General features: G+C 48.2%; 1 protein-coding gene across 1 annotated transcript in view; it reads right to left on the bottom strand.

Annotated features, from left to right (window-relative positions):
• Positions 1–25,584, bottom strand: part of LOC138301841 (mucin-5AC-like) — a 196,145-nt gene that overhangs the window by 133,927 nt on the left and 36,634 nt on the right. The window contains exon 2 of the mRNA XM_069242338.1: positions 5,967–6,068. Within this exon, the coding sequence (XP_069098439.1) occupies positions 5,967–6,068 (102 nt within the window). The remainder of the gene's footprint in view (positions 1–5,966; positions 6,069–25,584) is intronic.

Genomic DNA, 25,584 nt, shown 5'->3' with positions numbered 1-25,584 from the left:
GGTCTTCCTTGCAGAATTCCCCCATCACGACTTCTGTGCTCTCTCGGGGTTATAGGTGCACTTTACACCTACTTTTCAGGGTCTTGGGGTGGGCTATTTTTCTAACCCTCACTGTTTTCTTACAGTCCCAGCGACCCTCTACAAGGTCACATAGGTTTGGGGTCCATTCGTGGTTCGCATTCCACTTTTGGAGTATATGGTTTGTGTTGCCCCTATACCTATGTGCTCCTCTTGCAATCTACTGTAACTTTACATTGTTTGCACTGTTTTCTATTGCTATTACTGCATATTTTGGTATTGTGTACATATATCTTGTGTATATTTGCTATCCTCATACTGAGGGTACTCACTGAGATACTTTGGCATATTGTCATAAAAATAAAGTACCTTTATTTTTAGTATATCTGTGTATTGTGTTTTCTTATGATATTGTGCATATGACACCAGTGGTATAGTAGGAGCTTTACATGTCTCCTAGTTCAGCCTAAGCTGCTTTGCCATAGCTACCTTCTATCAGCCTAAGCTGCTAGAAACACCTCTTCTACACTAATAAGGGATAACTGGGCCTGGCACAGAGTGTAAGTACCCCTTGGTACCCACTACAAGCCAGGCCAGCCTCCTACAGTTAGTATTTCCCTTAGTGAGATGTGCCGGATTCATTTGGCAGGGATGTTGCTTCACTTGTGTCTGTTTCCAATTGTAAGCCATAAGCCAAGCCTCATCAGGCCCTGTAGTGCCTACACCCCCCCGAGAGGGGCAGAATGGCATGCGCCATTTGCAGATTGGTAGCAATCACACTGCAACTTGCCCTCAGTCAGTCCCCCTTTGATTATATGTTCTATACGATGTACAATGTCCCAGATTTTTCACTGAAGATTTGGAAATAAATATCTGCACTTTATAAATCTCCAGTTTATGTGGGAGTTGTCTAGATCTCTACGTGGCAGCTCTTAAACAGCAGCCTAAGAAGCAAAATCTGAGTAAATCATGCATTGTAAGGAGACTTTAATGGTTCTTGTATATTTTTGTTAGCAGCCGAACCTAGGTACAATCTATTTCATTGCAAGTCTATGGCTCACATTACTCATGCCCAAGGCTACCTTGTTTACTCATGCCCATGGCTACCTTGTTTACTCATGCCCAGGGCTACCTTGTTTACTCATGCCCAAGGCTACCTTGTTTACTCATGCCCATGGCTACCTTGTTTACTCATGTCCAAGGCTACCTTGTTTACTCATGCCCATGGCTACCTTGTTTACTCATGCCCATGGCTACCTTGTTTACTCATGCCCAGGGCTACCTTGTTTACCCATGCCCAGGGCTACCTTGTTTACTCATGCCCAAGGCTACCTTGTTTACTCATGCCCATGGCTACCTTGTTTAAACAAAGCATTGCTTGCCCTTCAAACTTCACTGGTAGTTACAGTGTGCACCTTTGACCTTTACCCTCTTGACTCCAGTACTACACTCTTTCTATGTGACGAGCAGTAGCTTTCATGATGTCATCAGTGATGCGATTAGTCATGTGATCAATGATGTTATTTGAGAATTCATCAGTGATGTCAACAATTTAGTTATTTAACGTGTGACTAGTGATATACGTGTGAGGTCAAAAGTGGTGAATTACTGAGCATAAGTTACTTGAATTAAATACAACTGGTGAATTTCAGTGGGTTTTTTACTTTTTTTTAACATTTCACATTTTAACTGACATTTTCACCTAAGCTCGGTTAACTATAACTGGTGAATTTCAGTGTTATTGTGTTGTTTAAATGGTAAATGTAATATTACAACACCTTACTATAACTTTACATTAACTTTTGGTTTTCTTCAGTGAATTTCTCAGTATAAATCCTATCAGATAAATGGATAGATTGATAGATGGATAGATAGGTAGTTAGATAGATAGAGAGATATGCAATTATTACAATCATTTAAATATGACTGATAAATAGACAAATGAGAAAGGAATATATTCAGCAATGAAACATATATATTTCAATCAAAAATGAGTTTATTAGTTAATTATAACCATAAACATTTCATGACTCAGGTATCTTTGTGTGCACTGGGGATTGGCTGAACCGCCTCCTGCAGCCAACCCCTGGATTTGCCGGTTGGCCAAGAGCGGCTGTAGTGCACTAAACTGAGTACATTTGATGCTCAGATGTACGTAAAGATCTCCTCCATGAAGGATTTAACCCGGCTCAATAATATTCTAATGAAAACCCAAATCTGTCTGGCATGAACCCCCTCAATCTAAAACTAAATTCCTATTCTTTTCACCACTCTGTAAGTTCCTTGGGAATAAGACTGGTTTGAGCATCCACAAACAGTGCTTTTCTTCCATATAACCTCCTCAGGAAAGGGAAACCTTTCATCCCATCTCCAGACTTCAGATCGCAGTCTAATCCTCAGCTGTAAACATTCTGAAACCAGGGAGTGAGACTTAGGGGGTGATTCTGATTCTGGCGGGCGGCGGAGGCCGCCCGCCAGAATTCCGCCCCCATTATACCGCTCCGCGGTCAGAAGACCGCGGAGGGTATTATGAGTTTTTCCCTGGGCTGGCGGGCGGTCTCCAAAAGACCGCCCGCCAGCCCAGGGAAAAACTCCCTTCCCACGAGTATGCCGGCTCGTAATCGAGCCGGCGGAGTGGGAAGGTGCGACGGGTGCAGTGGCACCCGTCGCGTATTTCAGTGTCTGCAAGGCAGACACTGAAATACTTTGCGGGGCCCTCTTACGGGGGCCCCTGCCGTGCCCATGCCATTGGCATGGGCACGGCAGGGGCCCCCAGGGGCCCCGCGACCCCCCCTACCACCATCCTGTTCATGGCGGCTTTCCCGCCATGAACAGGATGGCGGTAGGGGGGGTCAGAATCCTCATGGCTGCGGAGCGCGCTCCGCAGCCATGGAGGATTCAAACGAGCAGCGGAAAGTCAGCGGGAGACCGCTGACTTTCCGCTTCTGACCGCGGCTGAACCGCCGCGGTCAGAATGCTCGTTGGAGCACCGCCAGCCTGTTGGCGGTGCTCCCGTGGTCGGTGGCCCTGGCGGCCACCGGCCGCCAGGGTCAGAATGACCCCCTTAATGGGTTCACCAAGCCCGACACTACTCAAGGTGATCCTGAGTGCTGCGGAAAGACGAATACAGGCACAAGGCATTGCCACCCTCTCAAGTCTCTCAGCCGAGCCTCAGCCCAAGCTCGAGTCTATCTGAGGCTACCGTTCACAACACACAGAGCCCTGCAACGTGATGCACCTGGTACCTCAGAGTAACCTCAAGCTATCGCGGGTGCCCATCCATAAGAAGCACCTCCCATCACTCGTAGGAACCACCTAAATTCAGGAAAAAGAAGACCTACAACCGCACCGTCCTGGGATCCGCTCCAAGAATCTGGAAGTCGCTCACATCCATGGGCAGCTCCTCCATAAGAACTGAGGAGCATTGCCCCTCTGCCTAAAATGCACCCGGGGATGAAAAATATAATGGTACTAAAGTTAATTTATCACCATTCTATGTTCCATCCTCCCATCCTGAACCAAGTGTTGCGACGAGGAGGGGCCAACGCTGCTGAGTGGCAGAAGTGAGCTGTGCGTACTTTAAAGTGCGCATGTCTTTTTGGCCGGCTGTCTTGCGACGGACAGCCAGACATGCAACTTCAACTTGTCTAATCTACTGTCTTAAGACACGTGGGTTAGAGAAAGCGCAGGCCTCCCGTGCTCCGAGTGTGCGGGGAGAGGCCTGCTTTTGATACATCAAAACATCACTGGTACGTGAATAAGGGTGGACATAGGAGTTGTTTACTTAGCAAATCCAACTTGTGCCTTTTCTGTTAATATTTCAGTCTCCGAAATCAGCCCATTCTCATTCAGGCAACCGCACCCTCCCTCTCCATGCAGTAGTGTGTATCCAGGCATCTCTGAAAGCACAATTCATACCTGGTGGCTGTGATACATGTATATTTTATGCAGTTTCATTAACACTTCTACTCAGGCTTTACCATTAAGGAAATACAGTATTTGTATACTTTGTCTACTCTTGTCACCTGATGCTGATAAAGGTGGTGAAGAAACTGTCAGATCTGGTACGTGGCCTCATTTCATGTTAGAATAATAAACCGCTAAACCGAATGTGGCAATATTTCTGACACAATTTAGTTGACATTTTAAAGTTTCAGATATTTTAAACAAGTTCTTTATTTTCCTTCGGTTTATTGAATCACTTGGAATCCAACCATAAGTAATTCTGTCAAGCCATTGATATATTTGGTCAGCATCCGGTCAAGGCCATGTCCTTGGAATTAAGGGGCATATTAATGAGCCCCGAGTGCCACAGGTGCGTCACTTTTTATGACGCTCCGGTGGCGCTATGCGCTGCGCCTTATTTACAAGGTGGCGTTAAGCCACTTTTTGTGGCTTAACGCCACCTTGTAAATACGGCCCCTTCACATGCAGACCTTTGCGTGGAAGGGGCGTGCAATGGGGGTTCCTGTGTACGTGCCACAGCAACACCCATTGCATTTTGATGCTGCCCCAGATTTATGTATTTTCGTAAAACCTGAGGCAGCGCCAAAATGTAACGCCACCCAGCAAGGTGCAACGAGAAGGAATACTTTTATTCCTCCTCGTTTTTTTGCTTTTTCTATGTGCTGCATTCTGCAGCACGCAATGAAAGAGCAAAATGCCAGACATGATTGTTTATGTGGAGGAAGGGGTCCCTTCCGGCTCAAAAAACAATCATTTGAAAATGACGCTTTGGCACTTCTGTGTGTGCTGCATTCTGCAGCACGCATAGAAGTGCCAAATCGCAAATAGTGATTGTTTATGTGCAGGAAGGGACACCTTCCCCGCACATAAACAATCACACCCCTCAAATCAGGCATCCTTGTATGATGGTGCAAGGATGCCTGCGTTGGCAGCTAAATTAGTGCCAGCGCTGAGGACAACACAGGGGTGCAGCATATTCAATACACGCATCCCTGTGTTGTGAAAATGACAGAGCGCAGCACTGCCAATTTTCCTATAAATATGGGACTAAGGGGCACATGTATGTACATTTTTCCTGTCGCAAACGGCCCGATTCGCAGAATCAGACCGTTTGCGACAGGAAAAATACATTTTGGTGCAGAGCCTATTTTGTGATTTGGTAATCTATTTACCGAATTGCAAAATAGGTTTGCGAGTCGCAATTAGGAAGGGGCGTTCCCTTCCTAATTGGGAGTCGCAGTGCAATGTAGGATTGTTTAGTGACCGTGAATGCGGTCGCAAAACAATCGCAGTTTGCACCAGTTTCAAACTGGTGCTAACCCATTCGCAAACAGGAAGGGGTCCCCACGGGACACCTTCCCCTTTGTGAATGGCAGCGAAAATTATTTTTCAGAGCAGGCAGTGGTCCCATGGACCACTGCCTGCTCTGAAAAAATGAAAAGATAACTTTTCATTTTTGTTTTTGAAATGCATCTCGTTTTCCTTTCAAGGAAAACGGGCTGCATTTAAAAAAAAAAAACTGCTTCGTTTAACAGCAGTCCCAGACATGGTGGTCTGCTGTCTCCAGTAGGCCACCATCTCTGTGAGGACGGCCATTGCCAATGGGGTCGCAAATTGCGACTTATCTTATGAATATTCATGAGGTAGGCCATTTGCGACCTAATTAGGAATCGCAAATAGTGTAAAGTACACTGTTGTACATCCGGTTTTACGACTCGCAAATTGCGAATCGCAAAACCGGATCTTTGTACATTTGGCCCTTAATTCCTTAAAAGACCCTATATTTTTCCACCTGTCAGTTTCACAAGGGTCAGAAAGTCCTTGACCGATGGAAGTAAAGACGGTGGTGGGCACCGTGGTGCCCCGTGTTAAAGAGAAGCTGTTGGAATGTGAGTGAGGCAGCTGACATTCTCCAAAGCAGCCTGAAGAAAACCTGAAATAGTGCAAGACAGCCGAACCCGTGGTCACGAGGTTGGACTTACCTGTAGTGCAGGCGGAGCAGTCCCAGTTCAGACACAAAACCAGAAGCGTCGCCGTGCAGGTGCAGCTACACGAAGGAGGGTCCTCGTCGTCAGCTGCTGCCGCTGAAAAGAAAGAGGCGAGAAGGACAGTCAAACTCTTCAAGAGGCAGACAAAGCCCAGAGTATCCTCACACTCCTTAAGGAGGCTGTGGTCAGGTCCCTGACATTAGGGTGATGTTGAGGGGCTGAAACCATGGGGTCCTGTTGCAAAGGGGGGATACTGAGGGATGCCTGTATGTGACAATTTCCATATGCATCACTTTTAACAAATGCACAGCTGGGCACCTATGGTGCCCTGGGGAAGGGACCTCGCTGTACTGCCCATGGCATGATCAACCATTTGTGGGAGTCTGCTATCAGGTCTTTGGTTTTGTCTTTTCACCATCACCCTGGTGGCTCTCCACGTACTAATGCCTCTAATTTAACTTGATGACCCCCCATCCCACCCGATTCCTCCGGATTGTGGGAGGTGGGAGTCGCAGGTACTTGGAACAAAGGATGAGGGATGCTCCACTGTGCATAGGTAGAGTGTGGCCCCTACAGTTGGAAAGTGCTTTGTCTGTTTTCTTGGTAATCCAAAGTGCTCTTTCCTCTTTCCCTGCCTGTCTCCCTGCACCTCTTTCCACCCCTGAAAGCCTCTTGAAGTAAAATGCATGTGTCTGCTTTGAAATCCCCGTAGGAGGCTGGCTCTCTATATAGCGTACGAAAAAGATGGCACTGTACAGAGAGTCCAAGAACCCCACCTTGGTATCCAGAGGTAAAAGGCAGACCACCTTATTCTCTGTTTTTGTGGTAGTGTGGGCGAGCAGTTGGGCTTATCTTGGAGATGTGCTAAGCATTTGTTGTAATCACAGTATCAATACATGTGGACTTATCCTCAAAAGAATAACTCAAGACCAATTTACAAAAATACTTCAGATTTTCATAAACTTTTTAAGACCAAGATCATCAAAATTAGGTAAGTACTTTTGAAGTTATGATTTTTAAAAGTTTAGCAAAAATAGTCTTTTTGTGCATAATTAAGGACCATAGGCATCTATGGGAGAAATCTTAAATAATGCATATAAAATCAGGCAATGCTCTTACAAGTGTCACCTTCTAATTTTAGGTTGAGGTCACCATGATGTCTTGTGGGCCAGCTAGAGAAGGTCGGGCGGTTCCTGGTTCAAACGGGAGCAGCAGCTGAAAGTATTGGAGTTGGTGCACAACGGTGAAGAGGGACCACTTGGAAACACACTGCCAGGTGGACTAAAAGGTAAGTCCGATGGGTCCTCTTGGAGCGTAGAGGTTGCAAAGGGTTAGGGACCCCTAGAGCACAGCTGGGTTGGCGTTGTAAGGGGCTAGGGAGGCTGGGTGCAGTGCAGCTAGGTCAGCAAAGAGTTGTGCATCAGGGAGTCCTTGGAGCCAGGTGCAAGTCACTTGGAGGGTCGATTGCAGGTCAGCCAAGGGCCATGCATAGATGAGCCTTTGGAGCCAGGTGCAGTTCACTCGGAGGGTAGATTGCAGGTGAGCAGGGCCACTCTGGGGGTATTTTTTGGGTGTCCTGAAGTCCCTTGACTGATGCAGCCTTTTTGTCTTCGGAGAGTCCAAAGCAGACTTTGCCACTGGGTTTCTGATGTTGGCGGTCCAGCAACCCAGGCAATGGGACATCTCAGGCTCTGAAAGTTGCAGTACCACCAAACTTGGCACACTAGAAGGTTTTGTCCTGTGGGTATAATGTGTGGATTTTGGTTTGGCTGCTGTGTCTGGTTCATTGGTCAGTGGCCGGTCAGTGAACTGGACTTCACTGGTCTCTTGCTTGCAGGTTGCAGGAGAGGTATACCTTTACAATGAGGGAGGTTCTTGGCAATTTGCAGAATGCTGGAAGTGCTCTTTAGGTTTTTAGTGTCCTTCAGGTTTCCAGGCGATACCTCAGCAGCGATTGTCGAGTCCTAGGAGCAGCAGGCAGGGTTTGATGCCTTTTATTTCCTATAGCAGGACTTCTGTTCTCATGCCTCGAGTCTACTTTGTTCCTGGTTTTCTTGTGTCTGTTGAATCTGCTCTGCAGGTCTAGGGATGCTCACTAAATACTGCCAATGGGCCACCTACCTAAGGTTACTACACCCACTATGTGACCACTTCCTGTGGGAAGGGGCCACATCCCTAATCTTGATTGGCTGTTTTCCTACCATCCAAGATGGAGGAAAATGAAATGGAGGGGTCACCTCATCTGCCACACATACGGGGTTGGTGCAGGCTGAGGGGGGGCACTCCTCCTACTTTAAGTTTTCCTGTTGTTTTTTTCGCTCAAATTGGGGTAAAAACATTGGGTGGCCATCTGCTGCCAGTAGCAGAGGTGTGGGTCAGATTTCAAAGGTGTTAAGGCCTTTGAAGCTGACCGCTGGTGCAGGATGCCTGTCTGGAGGAGGAGATGTAACACCTGTACCCAGGAAAGGGTGTGTGTTCTGGCTCCTGAGAGCAGAGGCTTGCACCCCGCGAGTCCAGACTTCTGTTTGGTGGTGGCAGGCTGGCTAAGAGGAGTCAGCAACCATGCCAAAGCTGTTAAGTATCACAGTGGGCACCTCCAAGGTGGGTACATTTTATAATAAATCCAAAACTGGCATAAGTGCGGGTTTATTATTCTGAGTTGTTTGATACCAAACAATCCAATTTTCATGTAGGCAGGGAACTCATAATGACCAGTGTCCAGCACATGTATTGGCTATGGCTTCCCTGTAAACCTACTATTTCTTAAGGTTTTGCAGAGACACTGTAGGGGCATATTTGCTCATGCACATGTATGCCCTCACATGCATGATAGTGCACCCTGCCTTTGGGCTGTAAGGTCTGCTGAGGGGTGACTTACCTATAGTGCATGCAGTGTTAGTGGACAGGGCACTCATGGGGAGTGCCATGTCGAGTTCGCAACTGTTAAATACACCTAGTCATGTACTTGCAATGTCAGTCTGCATGAGGATGGTGTGGGGCCCCTCAGAGTGGCACAGTTGGTGCTGCGGATCTGGGGAGGCCTCCGCAGTACCCATGCCCTTGGTGCCAGGGGTACCATTTACTAGGTATTTAAAAAGATGGCTGAATTGCCAACGCATAGTACAGTTTTAGGGAAAAGATCTGGCCCTGGCAACATGTTTAGCAGGGGCCCAGGGCACTTATAGTTTGAAACCACATCATTTTCCAGGGAAAAAGTAGGGCTACCATGCCAAAAGAGGCCCTTTCTCACATGAGCCTGATACTATAACCTGACCTCCACCTTTGCCTGCACAGTCACTTAACACTATTATTGGCACCCAGGTCCTGAAAGCGAAACGTGTGGCCACACCACCAAAGCTGGCTAGTAATGAAAGCATGTACTAGCCACTGCTCGCAGGATGCCTGGAAGTGCCACGTGGACAGTCGAAGCCACACCGCATGGACAACTTCTTCTTAGTGAGCTGTTACAGACTGCCGCTGCCAGCCAATCACTTAGGAGTACTTTGCAACCGGAAGTGTGGTTTCTTCATCAGGGATTGTGTCGTTAACAGGGCCGGCTTTAGGGCGGTGTGAGCGGTGCGGTCGCACTGGGTGCTGACCTCAGGGGGGGCACTGTGTTTTGCAATGACTCTCGAAACTTGAAATTTAAAAGCACCTGCTGAAAAGTTACTTGTGTGTCCAGCCTTCAGGAAACAATTAAAATGTCAAGATACCTTTTGTAATTAATGTTCCTGCTAGGGAGAGAGATGGGAGTTTTGTCTAGCAGCAGCTTTGACTCAACATAAAGTAGCAGAGAGGGTTAATGTGCCTGCTGCAAAGAACAGATCTATGGGGCAAAATTAAGAGCCCCTATCGCCACCGGAGTGTCACTTTTCGTGACACCCCAGTGGCGCTATGCCCTGCGCCACTCTTTGTGGCTTAACGCCACCTTGTAAATACGTCCCCTTCACATGCAGCACTTTGCGTGGAGGGGGTGTGCAGTGGGGGTTGCTATGGGCATTTCACCGCAACACCCATTGTATTTTGACGCTGCCCCAGATTTACCAGTTTTCGTAGACCTGAGGCAGTGCCAAAATCGAATGCCACCCCAGGGGGTGGAGTTAGCATGGCGCAACAAGGTGAAATTATTTCATTTCTCCTCGTTTTATGCTCTTTCTATGTGTGCTGCATTCTGCAGCACACATGGAAAGAGCAAATCGCCATCTAAGGTTGTTTATGTGCAGGAAGATGTCCTTTCCCTGCAGAAAAACAATCTCCCCCTCAACGCAGCCATCCTTGCACTATGGTGCAAGGGTTGCTGTTGGCACACAGCAGCAAATTTAGCGCTGGCGCAGGGGGAAATACAGGGGTGCGCTGCATTCTGTAAATACAGCACATCCCTGTGTTTTGGAAATTACGGTGCCAACACTGCCAGATTTGGTGCAGTGCCACGCACCATCATTTTCTATTAAATCTGGCCCTATTTTTTTTGTGGATAGCTGAGTGGATTAGTAAAACCAGCCTTTGCAAGCACTTTAAAACAAGTGAATTTATGTGGGGGGGGGCTATGGAGAGGTGAGGGGCACATTTGCCGAGTGGTAGTGAGTGAATCAGAGGAGGTGGTCATGGGGTGGAGGGTGCCATAAAATACTGCCACACAGGGCGCCACCAGCGCTAAAGCCGGCCCTGGTCATGAATGTGTTCTGCACTCACATGCTGGTGCTGGAAGGGTCCATGTGTCCATTTTAGCACACACCTTTACCAACCCTGCCAAGTCTCCAGGGTCCATGTGTAATGCGCTGCCCCATTCCAGGTTTTTTCTTTGAAATCTGTGACTTGTACTCTTGTTTTAGCCATAATAAAACACAACTACAACTCCCAGAATTAAAAAAAAAACCTGGAGTGGAGCAACACATCACCATGGACCCGGGAAACTTGGCAGCAATGCATTACCTTGTTGTGTGTTCCAGCTAATGCCTGAGCTGAAGGCAGGGCACCTCTTACACACAGAGCAGCGGTTGACCCTTGACCTCTGATCCCTGCAGCTAATGGTCCGACTCATAGAGCTTCCGGGTCAGTGTTTGTGCTGCAGACACATAGGGATGGACCCAGAACACGGATGCTGAAGGCCTTCTTTTATGTTTATAGAGTGCTACATCCAGCAGAGGGCCACCTGGCGCTACACACCAATAACTGACAAAGGGGGATCATTTATCAACAGAAGAGTTGGGCCTTCAGTTTGTGGGAGGATTGGACCTCCGAGGAAAAAGGAGTAAGTTCCATTTGTAAGAGGCCAAATAACTAAACAATTTTCCACCTGGTAAGGAATTCCGGCTATGAGGACCTGGTCTGTGATGTGTGAGGCTCGGGTGATGGGTTGGACAGCCTAAACCGAGCCTAGAGGACGGCAGGGGCTCAGCTGTGTATACACCCGTGCGCCATGGACAAAGGACCTCGTGTGACACTGGCATGGCCGGAGTTCTGGGTGTGCTTCCATGGCCAGTTTGTGTACAAAGGTACTATGTGTACAAATAGTGCTTGACACCTTGTGATTTATGAGGCGTGTATGCAAGTTGAACATTTCAGATGTGATCTGAACCTATGCCAGGTCCCAGTCATTTCCCAATGGTGATTATCACATACTCTTCGGAGTGCGGCTGCTTTGATGACGCTCTTGGCACTTCTCCAAGTGAAGCAGGTTGTGCAAGGCTGGACTTGCAGCATCTTGGCCTTTAGGGCATTGCTGGTAAACCTGGGTGCATAGTTACAGCAGGGCCTGGCATGCGATGAGGGTGGAAGATTCCCTTTCTCCAGCCTAGAATCACAGCTCCTGCCTTCATCGGGCGAGGACCCCAGTCATCCTTCAGTGTGAGGCCTGTGAGCCACGAAAGATCAGTGGTAGGAAAACAAGGGGCGCGACCAAGGAATCTATATTACTAGTACTAATGTAGATTCCCCATCGTGTGCGTGGGACGGGAGAAGCTATCAAGTATTAACAAGCATTTGCAATGCAATAGGTCTCACATTTGCTTGTGTTAGAGTTTTTGGCATTGTACATCCTATAACTGGACTTTTCTTGCCACATAAATTGGTTAACCCTGCCTCATTATTTGGTATTTTCCTGCCACATAATTCCAGTGGATCTGCATATAACTAAAGCACTTCTATTTACCTTCTTCCTCTATCTGCAGCAAAAAATGAAAATGTTGCCATTTAGCATCCTAATTTAAATCTGTCATGCTAATTCCAATAAAATACCACTTTCCCCACTCCACCATCGGAGCTGCTAGCTGGCTAACACAAGTCCCAAAAAAAGACACAACTCAACCACAGAGGAGAAATAAACTTGAAGGGTCACCCAAACCCATCAAGAGTGTTCAATGTGTAATAAGGATGTTAAGTTGGCCTGAATCATGGTCATAATTGTGATAAGAGCAGATTATTGAAATATATATACATCTATCATATAAACCTTTATAAGAAATAAACTTTGGGCATTAGACTGTAATGCTGAAAACACCACAGCAAAAATATCAGTTGTAGGAAAGCTGGTCATGTAACCATTTTGCTAGCCCCTAAAGGCCATACCCACATGAGAACAGCAGGACTACTGCAATCATACCACAAACGAGGCACAGAAAACATACCATCTTCCCACTGTAAAATAAAAGTTCCAGCCACGAGAGAAGTTTAATACCACTGATTGGTGGGAGGGGTTATTATTTTGGGGTCCCCACTTACCTAGTGTGGGGACCCAGAGATGATGCAGACAGAAATAACACACCACGCAGAACGTTTTGTGGTGGTCCCATTGTCCTCGGACCACCACAAGCTGAGATATGAGCAAAAATGTTTTGTAAAAGTAATGCCCTGCAAAGCATTATGGGTCACGTTTTCCAAGTGCTACAAATATTTGAGTGTGTTGATATGACTGTAATGCTTACAACAGCCCCTATAGGACACCACAATGAAAATAGCATTTGTAGGACACAAGGTCATGCAACTGTAATGTAAAAACAATTGTTTGCCAATGCTGAAGGATATTGGCAATCATGCAATAATCCATGTAACAGGGTCAGTCTGCAAGGGGGTAACAAAACAGCCTCAAGGTGGGACAAACGTAAAGCACTTACCAAAAACATCAAGGGATTTTTAGAAGGCAAGCCCTGGATTGAGTGAGAGTGATGGGCGTGACAACTAACTGGTGGCTGGATGGTTTGCAAGAGGTGAGGAAGTTATAGTGGCTTTAAGAACAAGTTTCACCTTCCATGCTTTAAGGAGCAGAGTCCCAACCAAGACGTGTAAGGCCTGGGATGGGGAACCTTCGCGTTCCTGAACAAAAGTTAAAAAAAGTTACTGAGGAAAGAGTGAGCGCACAGACTGAATATGTGGCTACAGCTCAGCCTGAGAGTGTGGAGCGAAGAAGGAAGGTTGACAGTGTCTGTGGGGGATTACGTGAGATGGAAAATGGGGGCACAAGCTAAGGGAATCTCTGCTGAGAGTTTCAGCCAAAGGACAAGGAAACTTCAGTGTTGAAAAGACAACTTGAAGAAAATCCGCCTCACTGCCCAAGAGATCGTGCACCCAAGAAGTTACACTACTTTGCCGTGTGAGTCTTAGTTCTTCTTGCGTGTTTCATGTGTGATGTGTGTTCGTCCATTGTTTTGTTGATGTTAAGTGTGATGGGGGAATGTTTTAGATCATATGCAAACATGGGGAACTGAGCCACTAAGATGGATCATAGTGATGGAATGAGTTGCGTGCGCCCAGAATGGAAGTTTTTGTGTAGCAGTTGAGTGATGATGTTACAAGCAGCATTAATTCTAATGTTAAGAGCCTAATGTGAAGTGAAATGTAAAAGTCCAGATGAGAAGGCAACCTAAACCTTTCTGCAAAGGTTACTGTAAATAATTCTGACAAGACAGACTCTGTACAGTGAAAAGTACAGGAAAAAAAGGAGACAGGGGCCCCACTAAAGTGCAAAGATAGTCTTTGATTGTCTGCAGAGCTGCTTACCTTTTCACCTAGGGAGGGCTCTCATCTTAATTTGGAGGAGAAGTTTCTACAAAAACCCAAGAGGACCTTTGCAAATGGCCAGAAAACCCCCTCCAGAGTGGAGGTGCCACTCTGCAACTGCAAAAAAAACAGCAAGCCAGTGAGGGTCACTTCAGGAAGGGACTGAATTTCCAGGAGTAAGAAATGTGGAGTGGTGAAACAGCCATAATCCTTGTCAGGGTGAACCATAAAGGTCACTAAATTAACCTGTGCTCAACCCTCTGGTAGCGTGTCGCACAACAGTCAGGCGTAACTTAGAGGCAAAGTGTAAAGTATTTACGCAGCACACTAAGGGGCTTATCTACAAGACTCTTGCGCAACCGTTGCATCAATTGTTTGACGCAGCAGTGGCGCATACCCGTCCCCCACAGTGCACCACATCTACACTCTGGCGCAATGGGACTGTTACCCCAGTTAGTAAAGCCTTGTACCACATTATACCTGTGCCACATATAATGTATGCAAGGGAGGCGTTCCCCCATTATAAGCCGCTCAGAACTGGCGCAGTGAAATGTGCAAGATTTCACTCCATCGTTCTGCGCATTCACAGCGTCCATTTTTTAATGCTTGCTCAGAGCAAGCGTTAAAGGGACGCAGGGCGTTTTAACATTTGACTCCTCTCGCATTGCTGGAGTAGCGTCATTTTTTTTATGCTATTCGAGCATTGCATTAATTCAGCACTACAGATGCATCAGAATTTCTGACTCGTCTGTGTGCCACTGAGAGCTGTATCAGAAATACAGCACTGCCATGGCATCGCTAGGGGGTCCAGGGTCGGTGAAAGAAAACTGGTGCATTGATTCCGATGCACCAGTTTCTTGTAGATATGGCCCTCAGAGTCATAAAGTGAAAAAACAGAAAAATGCCAAGACAATTTAGAAAACTTGAGTACATTTTAATAAATAAACTAAAACAACAAAAATCGAATTCATAAACCCAGAGCTATGACATTTTAAAGTTTTAGTAGGTATAGAGCTTAAAAGCACAAAGCACCGCTCACACGCATCTAGACTGGGAGAAAGTCACAAGTTCAGGCTGACCACAATGGAGAGCAGGCCAGATATATGGGGACCAGGTTAGTTCCCCTACAAAAGTTAACTTTTTAAAAGTACTTCAGGACTCCTCCTAATTTTGTAGAGGAGCACAATCTGATGCCAGCCAAGGGTCCAGGACCAGGGGATGCACCTCTTGGGGATCAGGGACTCACCCTAACAGGGGCCAGCAGGGCGCAGGTGGTCCAGTTGTAGGCCAGGCAGGTCCAGTTGCAGCAGGGTAGATGGGCATTTCCAGGGAGGCATCTGTAGCTTGTTATGTCCCTGAAACTCAGAACAGGAGGTCAGAAACTGACCCCTGGAGTCAATCAGGTGGCATGGAATGAAGGGAGAAGGTCCAGTCTGTGAGAAAAGTCTTCCTTTTGACATGGTTAGCCCCCACATTTTGCTTGAAATTTGATGTAGCCTAGACTGCTAACCAGGTTCCCTGGGCCAGAGCTCTTTCCCTAAAACTGTTGTGATGCATTGACACAATTGGATACACCCATAACTACCACTATACGTCCCTAATAAATGGGTATCTATGTGCCCAGGCCATGGGGTACTGTGGGTAAGCCCCTGAGGGCAGCAGCACTGATTGTAGCACCCACAAGGGCCATGCATGCAGATGCACCCAGCACTGCCATTGCAGTCAGAGTGTCCTGTGGCAAACCTAAAAACACATACTCGACATGGCACGCTGCCTGTGTACCCTGCCCTCCATACACTGCATTTACTATGGGTAGGTCACCCCTCTGGCAGGCCTTACACCCCTAAGGCAGGGTACTCCAGATTATATGTCAGGGCATAGCTGCATGAGCAATATGCCCCCACTGTGTCCCTGCCAAACCTGGGACTCAGTGAGTGAACAGAGAAGTAATTTTAATACATGTACTGGACACTGGTAAAACACAAGTTTCCCAGTTACAAGATGGCTACTCTGCACCCTGGGTTGTTTGGTATCAAACAACTCAAAATGATCAATCCAAACTGGTACCAGTATTGGATTTATGCCTTAATGTACCCAGGGGTCACCTTTGAGGTGTCCCCTGCAAAAGCTAACTATCCTGGCATGGTTGCTGACTGGTTCCATCCAGCCTGCTGCCTCCAGACAGCCAATCCACAGACCGTGGGGGAGATCAGGCTCTCTGGTTTTGGAACAATGCCCTTCCTGGGTGGAGGGGCTAATATCCCCTCCCTCAGGAATGTGCAACACCCTGACGATGGGCTTCAAAGGGCTACAGCCCTTGAAACTCAAGCCCCCAGGCCTGCTGCTAGCAGCAGAAGGCTTCCCTCTTTGCAAATTGCCACTTTTGGTGGGAGCAAAGGTGGGAAACTAGACAAAGGATAGGGGGAGTGGCCTCACTGAGCATGCACCACCCTTAAGGGCTTGCATACAAAGTGGACCCTCCATTTCATTTTCCTTCATGTTGTAATGGAGGAAAATAGCCAATGAGGTTGAGGGAAGTGGTCACTGCAGTGGGTGTAGCCACCTAAGGGTAAGTGTCCCATTGGAAACTACCAGGTACCCCCTAAAACGCCCACTAAATTCAGTATTTAGTGGGCTCCTGTAGGAAAATGGCTCCTTGTTTGCAGTACCACGTTTCGCCTAATATTGATGCTGATTTGACTGATAATGTGCTGGGACCCTGCTAATCAGGCCCCTGCAACAGTGTTCTTTCCCTAAAAATGAACCATTGTTCCCACAATTGGCACACCTCTGCCACACAGATAAGTCTCTTGTAAAAGGTACCAGTGGTACCAAGGGCCCTGTGACCAGGGGAGGTCCCTAAGGGTTGCAGCATGTGGTGTGCCACCCTAGGGGACCCCTCACCAAGCCCATGTACACTGCCATTGCAGATTGTGTGTGTTGGTGGGGAGAAAAAGGCAAAGTCAACATGACATCGCTCTCAGGGTGCCATGCACACAAGACACTGCCTGTGGCATAGGTAAGTCACCCCTCTAGCAGGCCTTTCAGCCCAAAGGCAGGGTGCATTACACCACAGGTGAGGACATAGCTGCATAAGCAATATGCCCCTACAGTGTCTAAGTCTATTCTTAGACATTGTAAGTACAGTGTGGTCATATTAAGTATATGGTCTGGGAGTTTGTCAAAACGAACTCCATAGTTCCATAATGGCTACACTGAATACTGGGACGTTTGGTATCAAACATCTCAACATAATAAACCCACACTGAAGCCACTGTCAGATTTATTAAACAATGTGCACATAGGGCATCTTAGAGATGCCCCCTGTATTTTACCCAATCCTTTAGTGGAGGACTGACTGGTCTGTGCCAGCCTGCCACTGAGAGACGAGTTTCTGACCCCATGGGATGAGAGCCTTTGTGCTCTCTGAGGCCAGAAACAAAGCCTGCACTGTGTGAAGGTGCCTCACACCTCCCCCCTGCAGGAACTGTAACACCTAGCGGTGAGCCTCAAAGGCTCAGGCTTCGTGTTACAATGCCCAGGCCACTCCAGCGAGTGGAGATGCCTAGCCCCCAGACAAAGCCCCAATTTTGGTGGCAAGTTCGGTGGGAAAATTAGGATAAGCAGGGAGGAGTGAACCCCCAGCTAGGACCACCCCTAAGGTGTCCAGAGCTGAGGTGACCCCCTCCCTGCAGAATCCTCCATCTTGGTGTGGAGGACAGGGACCAATAGGGATAGGAATGTGCCCCCCTCCCCAATGGGAGTGGACACAAGGAGGGTGTAACCACCCTCAGGGACAGTAACCATTGGCTACTGCCTGCTGATCCCTAAAAACACCCCTAAGTCTTGTATTTAAGGGCTCCCCTGAACCCAGCTCGTCAGATTCCTGACGACCTCACAAGAAGAAGAAGGACTGCTTAGCTGAAACCCCTGCAGAGAAGAAAAGGAGACAACAACTGACTTGGTCCGAGCCCTACTAGCCTGTTTCCTGCTTCAGAAAACCTGCAAAAGAAAGGCGAAGCATTCAGCAGCTCCAGTGACCTCTGAAACACCTCCAGAGGACTGCCTGCATCACAGAGGATCAAGAACTCCCGTAGACAGTGCCTCTGTCCAACAGAAAGAAGAAAAACCAACAAAAAGGGACCCTCACCTCACTCCAGAAGCGTGAGTCCTGACCCCTGTGCACACGATGCCGCGGGCCGTGTCCAGGTTGTCCTTCCAGCGAGAGAGGGTCCCCAGGCGATTCGCAGAAAGTGCCCAGCCTGGTTTGACCTCTTCACCCCTCCACGACGATGCCTAAAGAGGGAATCCTGAGAACCCCCTTGACCGCGACTGCCCCGGACGAAGATAACCAATGCCAAACGAACCACTGTACCCACAGACCCAAGCCTTGGAGAAATCAACACCCGGTGCAACAACGATCAACAGGCGTCCCTTTTCCCTCTCCGACTGGTGGTGTGCCGAGACACCCCCCTGGACCTCGTCTGCAGCCTTAGAGTGACCCCCGGGGTCCTCTCGTAGACCAGCATTGGAAGCCCGACGTACTGTTTATACTCTGCACCCAGCCACTTCTCTGCCGCTGAGGATGTGTGTTTGGTGCCAACTTGTGACCCCTCCAGTGCTCTTCTAATCCCCCCTGGTCTGCCATCCGAGCCATGGGTACATTTCTGCTGGTAGACCGAATTTCGAGTACCCCCTGTCTCCATAGGGACCTACATTAATTTGGCTCCTCTTTGACCTCTGCAGCCCTGCCGGCCCCGTGTTGCTGGTGGGTGTTTGGGGTTGACTTGAACCCCCAACAGTGGACTACTTGTACCCCGGAGACTGGAATTGTAAGTCGTGTGGTTACCCCTAAAACTGTACTTTATTTTCTTCCCCCAGGAACTGTTCGGAAAATGCACTATGTCCACTTTTGAAATAAATATTCTCTGTTTTCTTAAAAACAGTTTTCTTTGCTAAAGTGAAACAAAGTTACATTGATATCTATGTTGAGTACTTACCTGCAACAGTATTTACTTCTTAACTGAATCTTGTGCTTCTAGTAATAAAGTATCAAAATAATATTTTTCTATATAAAAACCTATTGGTCTAGAAGTAAGTCTTTGAGTGTGTGTTCCTCATTTATTGCCTGTGTGTGTATACCCATTGCTTAACACTACCCTCTGATAAGCCTACTGCTCGACCACACTACCACAAAATAGAGCATTAGTGTTATCTGTTTTTGCCTCTGTCAAACCTCTTGGTGAGCCCCTGGACTCTGTGCACACTTTATCTAATTTTGATACAGTACATACAGAGCCAGCTTCGTACATCTTCCCTAGACCAAGACATCAGATTGGAAAAAACAAAGAAGACCATCACCAGAAGAAGACCACAGCAAGAGAACTGAGGACCTGCTGCACAAGAAAAGGCGCCAGACCCTGCCTGCAGCACCCAGGACCCGAAGATCACAGCTGTGGAGTAGCTGGACACTGGACCAACACCAAGAAACCCATGGGACCTCCAGGCTTCAAGGTTCACCCTAGATCTCCCTTCTGAGTGGAGGCACCACTCGACAACCCAGGAAGAACCAGCAAACCAGTGAGGGTCCCTTCACTGATAGGCCGATATCTCCACAACCAGAAGTTGCAGCCAGACCTGATGATACTCCGACGACCGCCCGGACATGATCTACAAGTGTGCCAAGTTTGGTGGCACTGCGCCCTCTAATGGCTGAGTTACACCAATACCCTGGGTATTGGTCAGCTGACGTTGGACAAGCAGAAAACCAGCTCCCCCAGAGCTGAAAAAGGATCAGGAGGAAGCCCCAGTCGAGGGACTTCAGGAATACCCTGGACCTCTGACCAGAGTACCCCGCTGTTCTGTAGGCAGCACTCAAAGAGACTCACCTCCTGCTCCAGAGGACTCCATTGCGTACAGCATCAAGACCTCCAAGACGCCCTGCACCTGGCCGCTCTCTGTCTTGCATCGCAGGATCTGCTGTGTGCCCCGGGTCCCCAACCCCTTGTGACCTCAACAACCCAAGGGGACCCCCAGGCACCATCTTTAAATCTGCAAACCAGCTCCTTTACCAAGTGGCCCCTCCAGGTTGCCCTGTGCCTGTGCCAAGAACCTCTCCAACGTTGCTCCCGCCGGAACCAGGAGCCGTCCGAGACATTCCCACTGGCATAATGTGCCCATCGACTGCTGCGATCATCCTGCAAAAGAAGAGACTGGAAACTCATCTGCATGATTTTTAATGCATTTTTAATGGTGACTGTGCATTGATTCCTATGGTGCGTAATTACGCACAGAAAGCCTCACTTTACCAAAGCTTTAAAAAGTCATAAGCCAAAAAGTACTCAACGTATCTTAAAGATTTTAGTCTTACAATGTATATAAAAGTCTGAAGTATTTTTATAAAATCTTGTCTTGAGTTATTCATTGAGTGTGTGTGGTGCATGATTGGATTTGTGAGTACAGCAAATGCTTAGCACATCTCCTGGTTTAGCCTAACTGCTCGACCAGATACCTTAAAGAACTGGAGCATTAGGTGGTCTGATTTTTACCCCTGCAAGCCAACGTTTGGTTGCGCGGACCCCTGCGCAGTGTGCCTAGTTTTGCAAGCTACATAAAGGGCCGGTCTCCTACACACAGAGCCGTGATTTGTGTTTCACTTGGCCCCTCAGAATCATTATCTGGGTTACATTGGGCCTTTAGAGCCATGATCTGGTTACACGGGGCCCTCAGAGCCATGATTTGGGTAACATTGGGTCGTTGGAGCCCTTTCCTGGGGTACATTGGGTCCTCTGAGCCATAATCAGAGTTACATTGGGCCCTCAAAGACATGTTCTGGGTGTCATTGGGCCTTCAGAGCCATGATCTGGGCTACATTGGGCCCTTAAAGCCTGATCTGGTTTCACTGGACTCTCAGGCTCTGGTCCTGAGTTACATTAGGCCCTCAGAGCCATGATCTGGGATACATTGGGGCCCCAGAGCCTGATCGGGTTTACATTGGGCCCCAAGAACCTGATATGGGTCTGATTGGACCCTCAGAGCCATAACCCGGTTTTCATTTGGCCCTTAGAGCCTGACCTAGGTTACATTAGGCCCTCAGAGACGGATCTGTGTTACATTGGGCCCGAGAGCCATGATTTGGGTTACACTGGGTCCTTGGAGCCCTGTCCTGGGGTACATTGGGTCCTCAGAGCCTGGTCTGGTTCACATTGGGCCCTCAGAGCCATGATCAGGATTACATTTGGCCCTTAAAAGCATGATCTGGGCTACATTGCGGCCCTAGAGCTGGCGTTTACATTGGGCCTGAGAGCCTCATCTGGCTTACAATGGGCCCTCATAGTCATGATCCTGGTTACACTGGGACCTCGGAGCCCTGCCCTGGGTTACATTTGACCCTCAGAGCCATGTTCTGGGCTACATTGGGTCCAGAGATCCTGATCTGGATTACATTGGGTCCTTAGAGCCTGATCTGGCTACACTGGCCCTCAGAGCCATAATCTGGGCTACATTGGGTCCAGTGATCCTGATCTGGATTACATTGGGTCCTTAGAGCCTGATCTGGCTACAATGGCCCTCAGAGCCATAATCTGCGCTACACTGGGTCCAGAGATCCTGATCTGGATTACATTGGGTTCTTAGAGCCTGATCTGGTTACACTGGCCCTCAGAGCCATAATCTGGGCTACATTGGGTCCAGTGATCCTGATCTGGATTACATTGGGTCCCGAGAGGCTGATCTGGTTACACTGGCCCTCAGAGCCATAATCTTGGCTACATTGGGTCCAGAGATCCTGATCTGGATTACATTGGGTCCTTAGAGCCTGATCAGGTTACACTGGGCCCTCAGAGCCATAATCTGGGCTACATTGGGTCCAGAGATCCTGATCTGGATTACATTGGGTCCTTGGAGCCTGATCTGGTTCCACTGGGCCCTCAGAGACATAATCTGGGCTACATTGGGTCCAGAGATCCTGATCTGGATTACATTGGGCCCTCAGAGCCTGATCCGGTTACACTGGGGCCTCAGAGCCATAATCTGGGCTACATTGGGTCCAGAGATCCTGATCTGGATTACATTGGGTCCTTAGAGCCTGATCTGGTTACACTGGCCCTCAGAGCCATAATCTGGGCTACATTGGGTCCAGAGATCCTGATCTGGATTACATTGGGTCCTTAGAGCCTGATCTGGTTACACAGGGCCCTCAGAGCCATAATCTGGGCTACATTGGGTCCTCAGAGCCCTGTCCTGGGTTACATTGGGCCCTCAGAGCCATGATCTGGTTACACGGGGCCCTCAGAGCCCTGTCCTGGGTTACATTAGGCCCTCTGAGCCATGATCTGGATTACATTGGGTCCAGGGATCCTGATCTGGATTACACTGGGTCCTTAGAGCCTGATCTGGTTACACTGGGCCCTCAGAGCCATAATCTGGGTTACGTTGGGCTCCCAGAGTCCGGTCCTAGGTTACAGTTGGCCCTCAAAAACCCATGCATGATTGTTGTGTTCACGGAGCAAAAAGAAAAAGCTCAAAATACCAGAACATGTTCCTTTGCTAACGCATGGCAGGGGTGCAGACCCTCAGAGCCACACAGATAGCAACTTCCCAAAAAAGAGTACTGGGGAAGAGTGGTGCAGCACAGACCACTGACGTTAGGTTTGTGTGAAAAAGGCGCTCTACTGAAGCAGGTGCACATCACATACTCAACCCTGGCCTCACGCCTTACAAAACTACAAACTTCACTATACAGAAGTTTTCACCTATGTTAAGTACCTCCGACCCTTAAGCGTTGCTCCCCCCATCAACAACCTAATTCTATAGGTCTCCACTTCCTCCATTGCTGATCTTCTGCAACTGAGACTTTTAATCTCCTCTCCCATTTTACTGCAACTATTAACTTCTAACTAACCTAACTTCCTAATGAACGTTTAACTTTCTGGCTCATCCCGGTGTGAGCTTGTCCACCCGTTCTTTTCAGTCTGGAATGACCCTGTCAACAGCAATACACCTCAGTATACAATGCCAGCTTCTCGGCCTACTGCTCCTGCACCTGCTTCAAAGCGGCAACCATACATTATAACCTCCCCTTGCAAATCAGTTACAGACAAGTTCTGCCCACTGTAATACCAATTGAGACATAGCAAAGAACCTACCAAAATTCTAGCTCTAGGAATGGGTGGACGGGCAAAAACGCTACCACTCCTAGTACCAGCCACTGTGCCACCAAGGCAAAATGGTGGCTGGTAACCTAAGACATCGGCATATATACCCTAGACTAGTAATATAGCCCAAACCAACCGAAGCCCTGAGCAGTCCTTGGAGTGCTTCAATTCCCCAATATTCCCAGGGGGCAGACCCCCCTGTAGTCGGCTGCCCCCCTAGTGTTACGCCGCAGACGGTCTGTAAACCTGTGGCGTCACATACTCGACCCGCTTCTCGTGCCATGTGCTCGGCTGCAGCATTTCTCTTTTGGCCTGTGGCGGGGACTGGCTGCCCGGGACTGGGCCACGGACCTCGCCGCAGACAACTCGCAGCATGCTGTTGCGTCTCGGGAGCCCCCGCAGCACCCATATAAAATACTTACCTTTTCTTTTGGAATTGTTTGGGCCTTGTTCTTGATTTATTTTCTTCCCCTTCCCTCTGGACATTGGGGCCATATCTCCTCTTCCCAGAATGCTGTTCACCTCCCAGCATGCACTGGTATCTTTTCTTTTTCATCTTCAAGATGGTGCCCTTTCCAATTTTCTCTATGGCATGTTCCCAATCCATGATGGCGTTTTTTTTTTTCCTGTTTGTCACTTCCTGTTCATCATTGTATAAGGAGTCCGGATTCTTTTCTTCCTTGCGTTGCAACACTTCCTGTTGGTAGTGGTCCTCGCTCCTGCTTGCCTTTCCAGAGGAGTATTTCCTGCTTGTTTCTTCTGCATCCTCCTGTTGTTCCAGTCTTTGAAGTCCTGGTATCCTGACGCTCTCTCTTTCCTGCTTCTTGGAGTTCCTGTTTAAGAGGTTTTTTTCCCTTTGGGGTTTCCCCACAAGGACTCCATCTGGAGGGCTCGGACTGCATTGGCTTATACCTTGTCAGCAGCACCGTGGCTTCCGGAAGGGGTCGCTGCTACCTCGGCCAGACCAGAACGTGCAAGATCCGAAGTCGCCCCAGTTCCATCTGACAAGGGCGGTAAGAGAAGGGCGGAACATGACACCAAGACCCCATAAGAACACACAGACACAAACCTGTGACACCAGCATGATATCACATGGCATCACAGCAGACAACATGCACATGGCTTCTTAACACTTCTAAAGGCAGGACGCGGGCACAGAAACTGGTGCCAACACTGCACCCATCACTCATCGCGAGCCAGCGGTAAGAGCCGCTCGTTCCGCTTGACTAACGATGTAAGTTGGCAACCATCACGAAGACTGGCACTCCCATTCCAGTCCTAAATGCCTTCTTATTTAGCAGTCATTGTGCCATCAGAGGATGAAGGCTCCTGCAATAAACATACCTCGATGAATATTCGTAACACAGGTTACTCTGCTGTCTGAAACTGGACCTGCAAACATAGAGCAGACAGGAACATTTTGTCTTTGACCTGGAGCTGTGTATGTTTTCCGAACTATGCACATTAGGTGCAGTCATGAAAGGACCTGTAGTTTTATCACTTACATTTCCTTGACATTTTATTTCTCTAAAGATGCATGACTGGCCCTTAATTCTCCTGCGATGTACTTGTTTCCCCTGTGGGCATCTGGAAGGGTATCAGAGCCTTGCACCTTGAGAAGTCTTGACTGAGAAGGCCCAGATTGAAGAGCTCCTTGGATCTAGCAGGGGCACAGTGCCCAAGGTGCCCAGAACAACGGCCCTGTGCCCGGCGGACACAGGCTGCACAAACCCTAGCCCCTAAGACCTACAACTCTGCATTCTCACATGGTGCATTAAGTTGGGCCCCACCATCGGCCTCCTGTTCCAGTGCTAGTAATCACCGGAAGTGACGTGGCTGGTCCCTGCAGGGACAGGATGTGAGCTTCAGACATCCCGTGTCCAGAGTTTAGATCATGGAGCTCGCTGGCGCGCATGCGTCATATTCTGCTTATTGTTCAGCGGCCACATCTCAGGAGAGGCGGAGCCTTGAGTGGGTCACGGGGCCTCCCCCCCTCCTCAGCAATGGTCATAAATAGCATATTACACTCTGCACATCTGCATGTGTGGTCTAAGCCATGCAGTTTTATCATAAGTGCTGGTTATAAACACAGGCCTGTAACCAGTACCGGGCTACAAGGGGTTAACCCCATGCACTGAGCTGAACATCACTTTCTGGGCCCCATCACCAGGTCACTGCAGCATTTATCCAAAGGAGTCACGCTTTGCTACTGTAACAACATGTTTACACGGTAGTAATGAATGTGCCTTTACCATTAAACTTCTTCGAAATAATTTGTTATTGGTCACATTTATTCACACACAACAACCACAGTTTTGTTTCACCCACGAATCAACAGATGCACTTACAAACGTGGTAACTATATCTACAGGAGATGACATATCTCATTACTACCTGGAAAGAGATGACCACGGATGTAGCACTGTTTGTCGGTTTGAGTAATTATTGTTATTTAATTACAT

Source organism: Pleurodeles waltl, chromosome 6 (genome assembly GCF_031143425.1).
Source record: "Pleurodeles waltl isolate 20211129_DDA chromosome 6, aPleWal1.hap1.20221129, whole genome shotgun sequence".
NCBI lineage: Eukaryota > Metazoa > Chordata > Amphibia > Caudata > Salamandridae > Pleurodeles > Pleurodeles waltl.
Note: the sequence above shows the minus strand (reverse complement) of the source record. Positions and strands in the feature narration are given on the sequence as shown.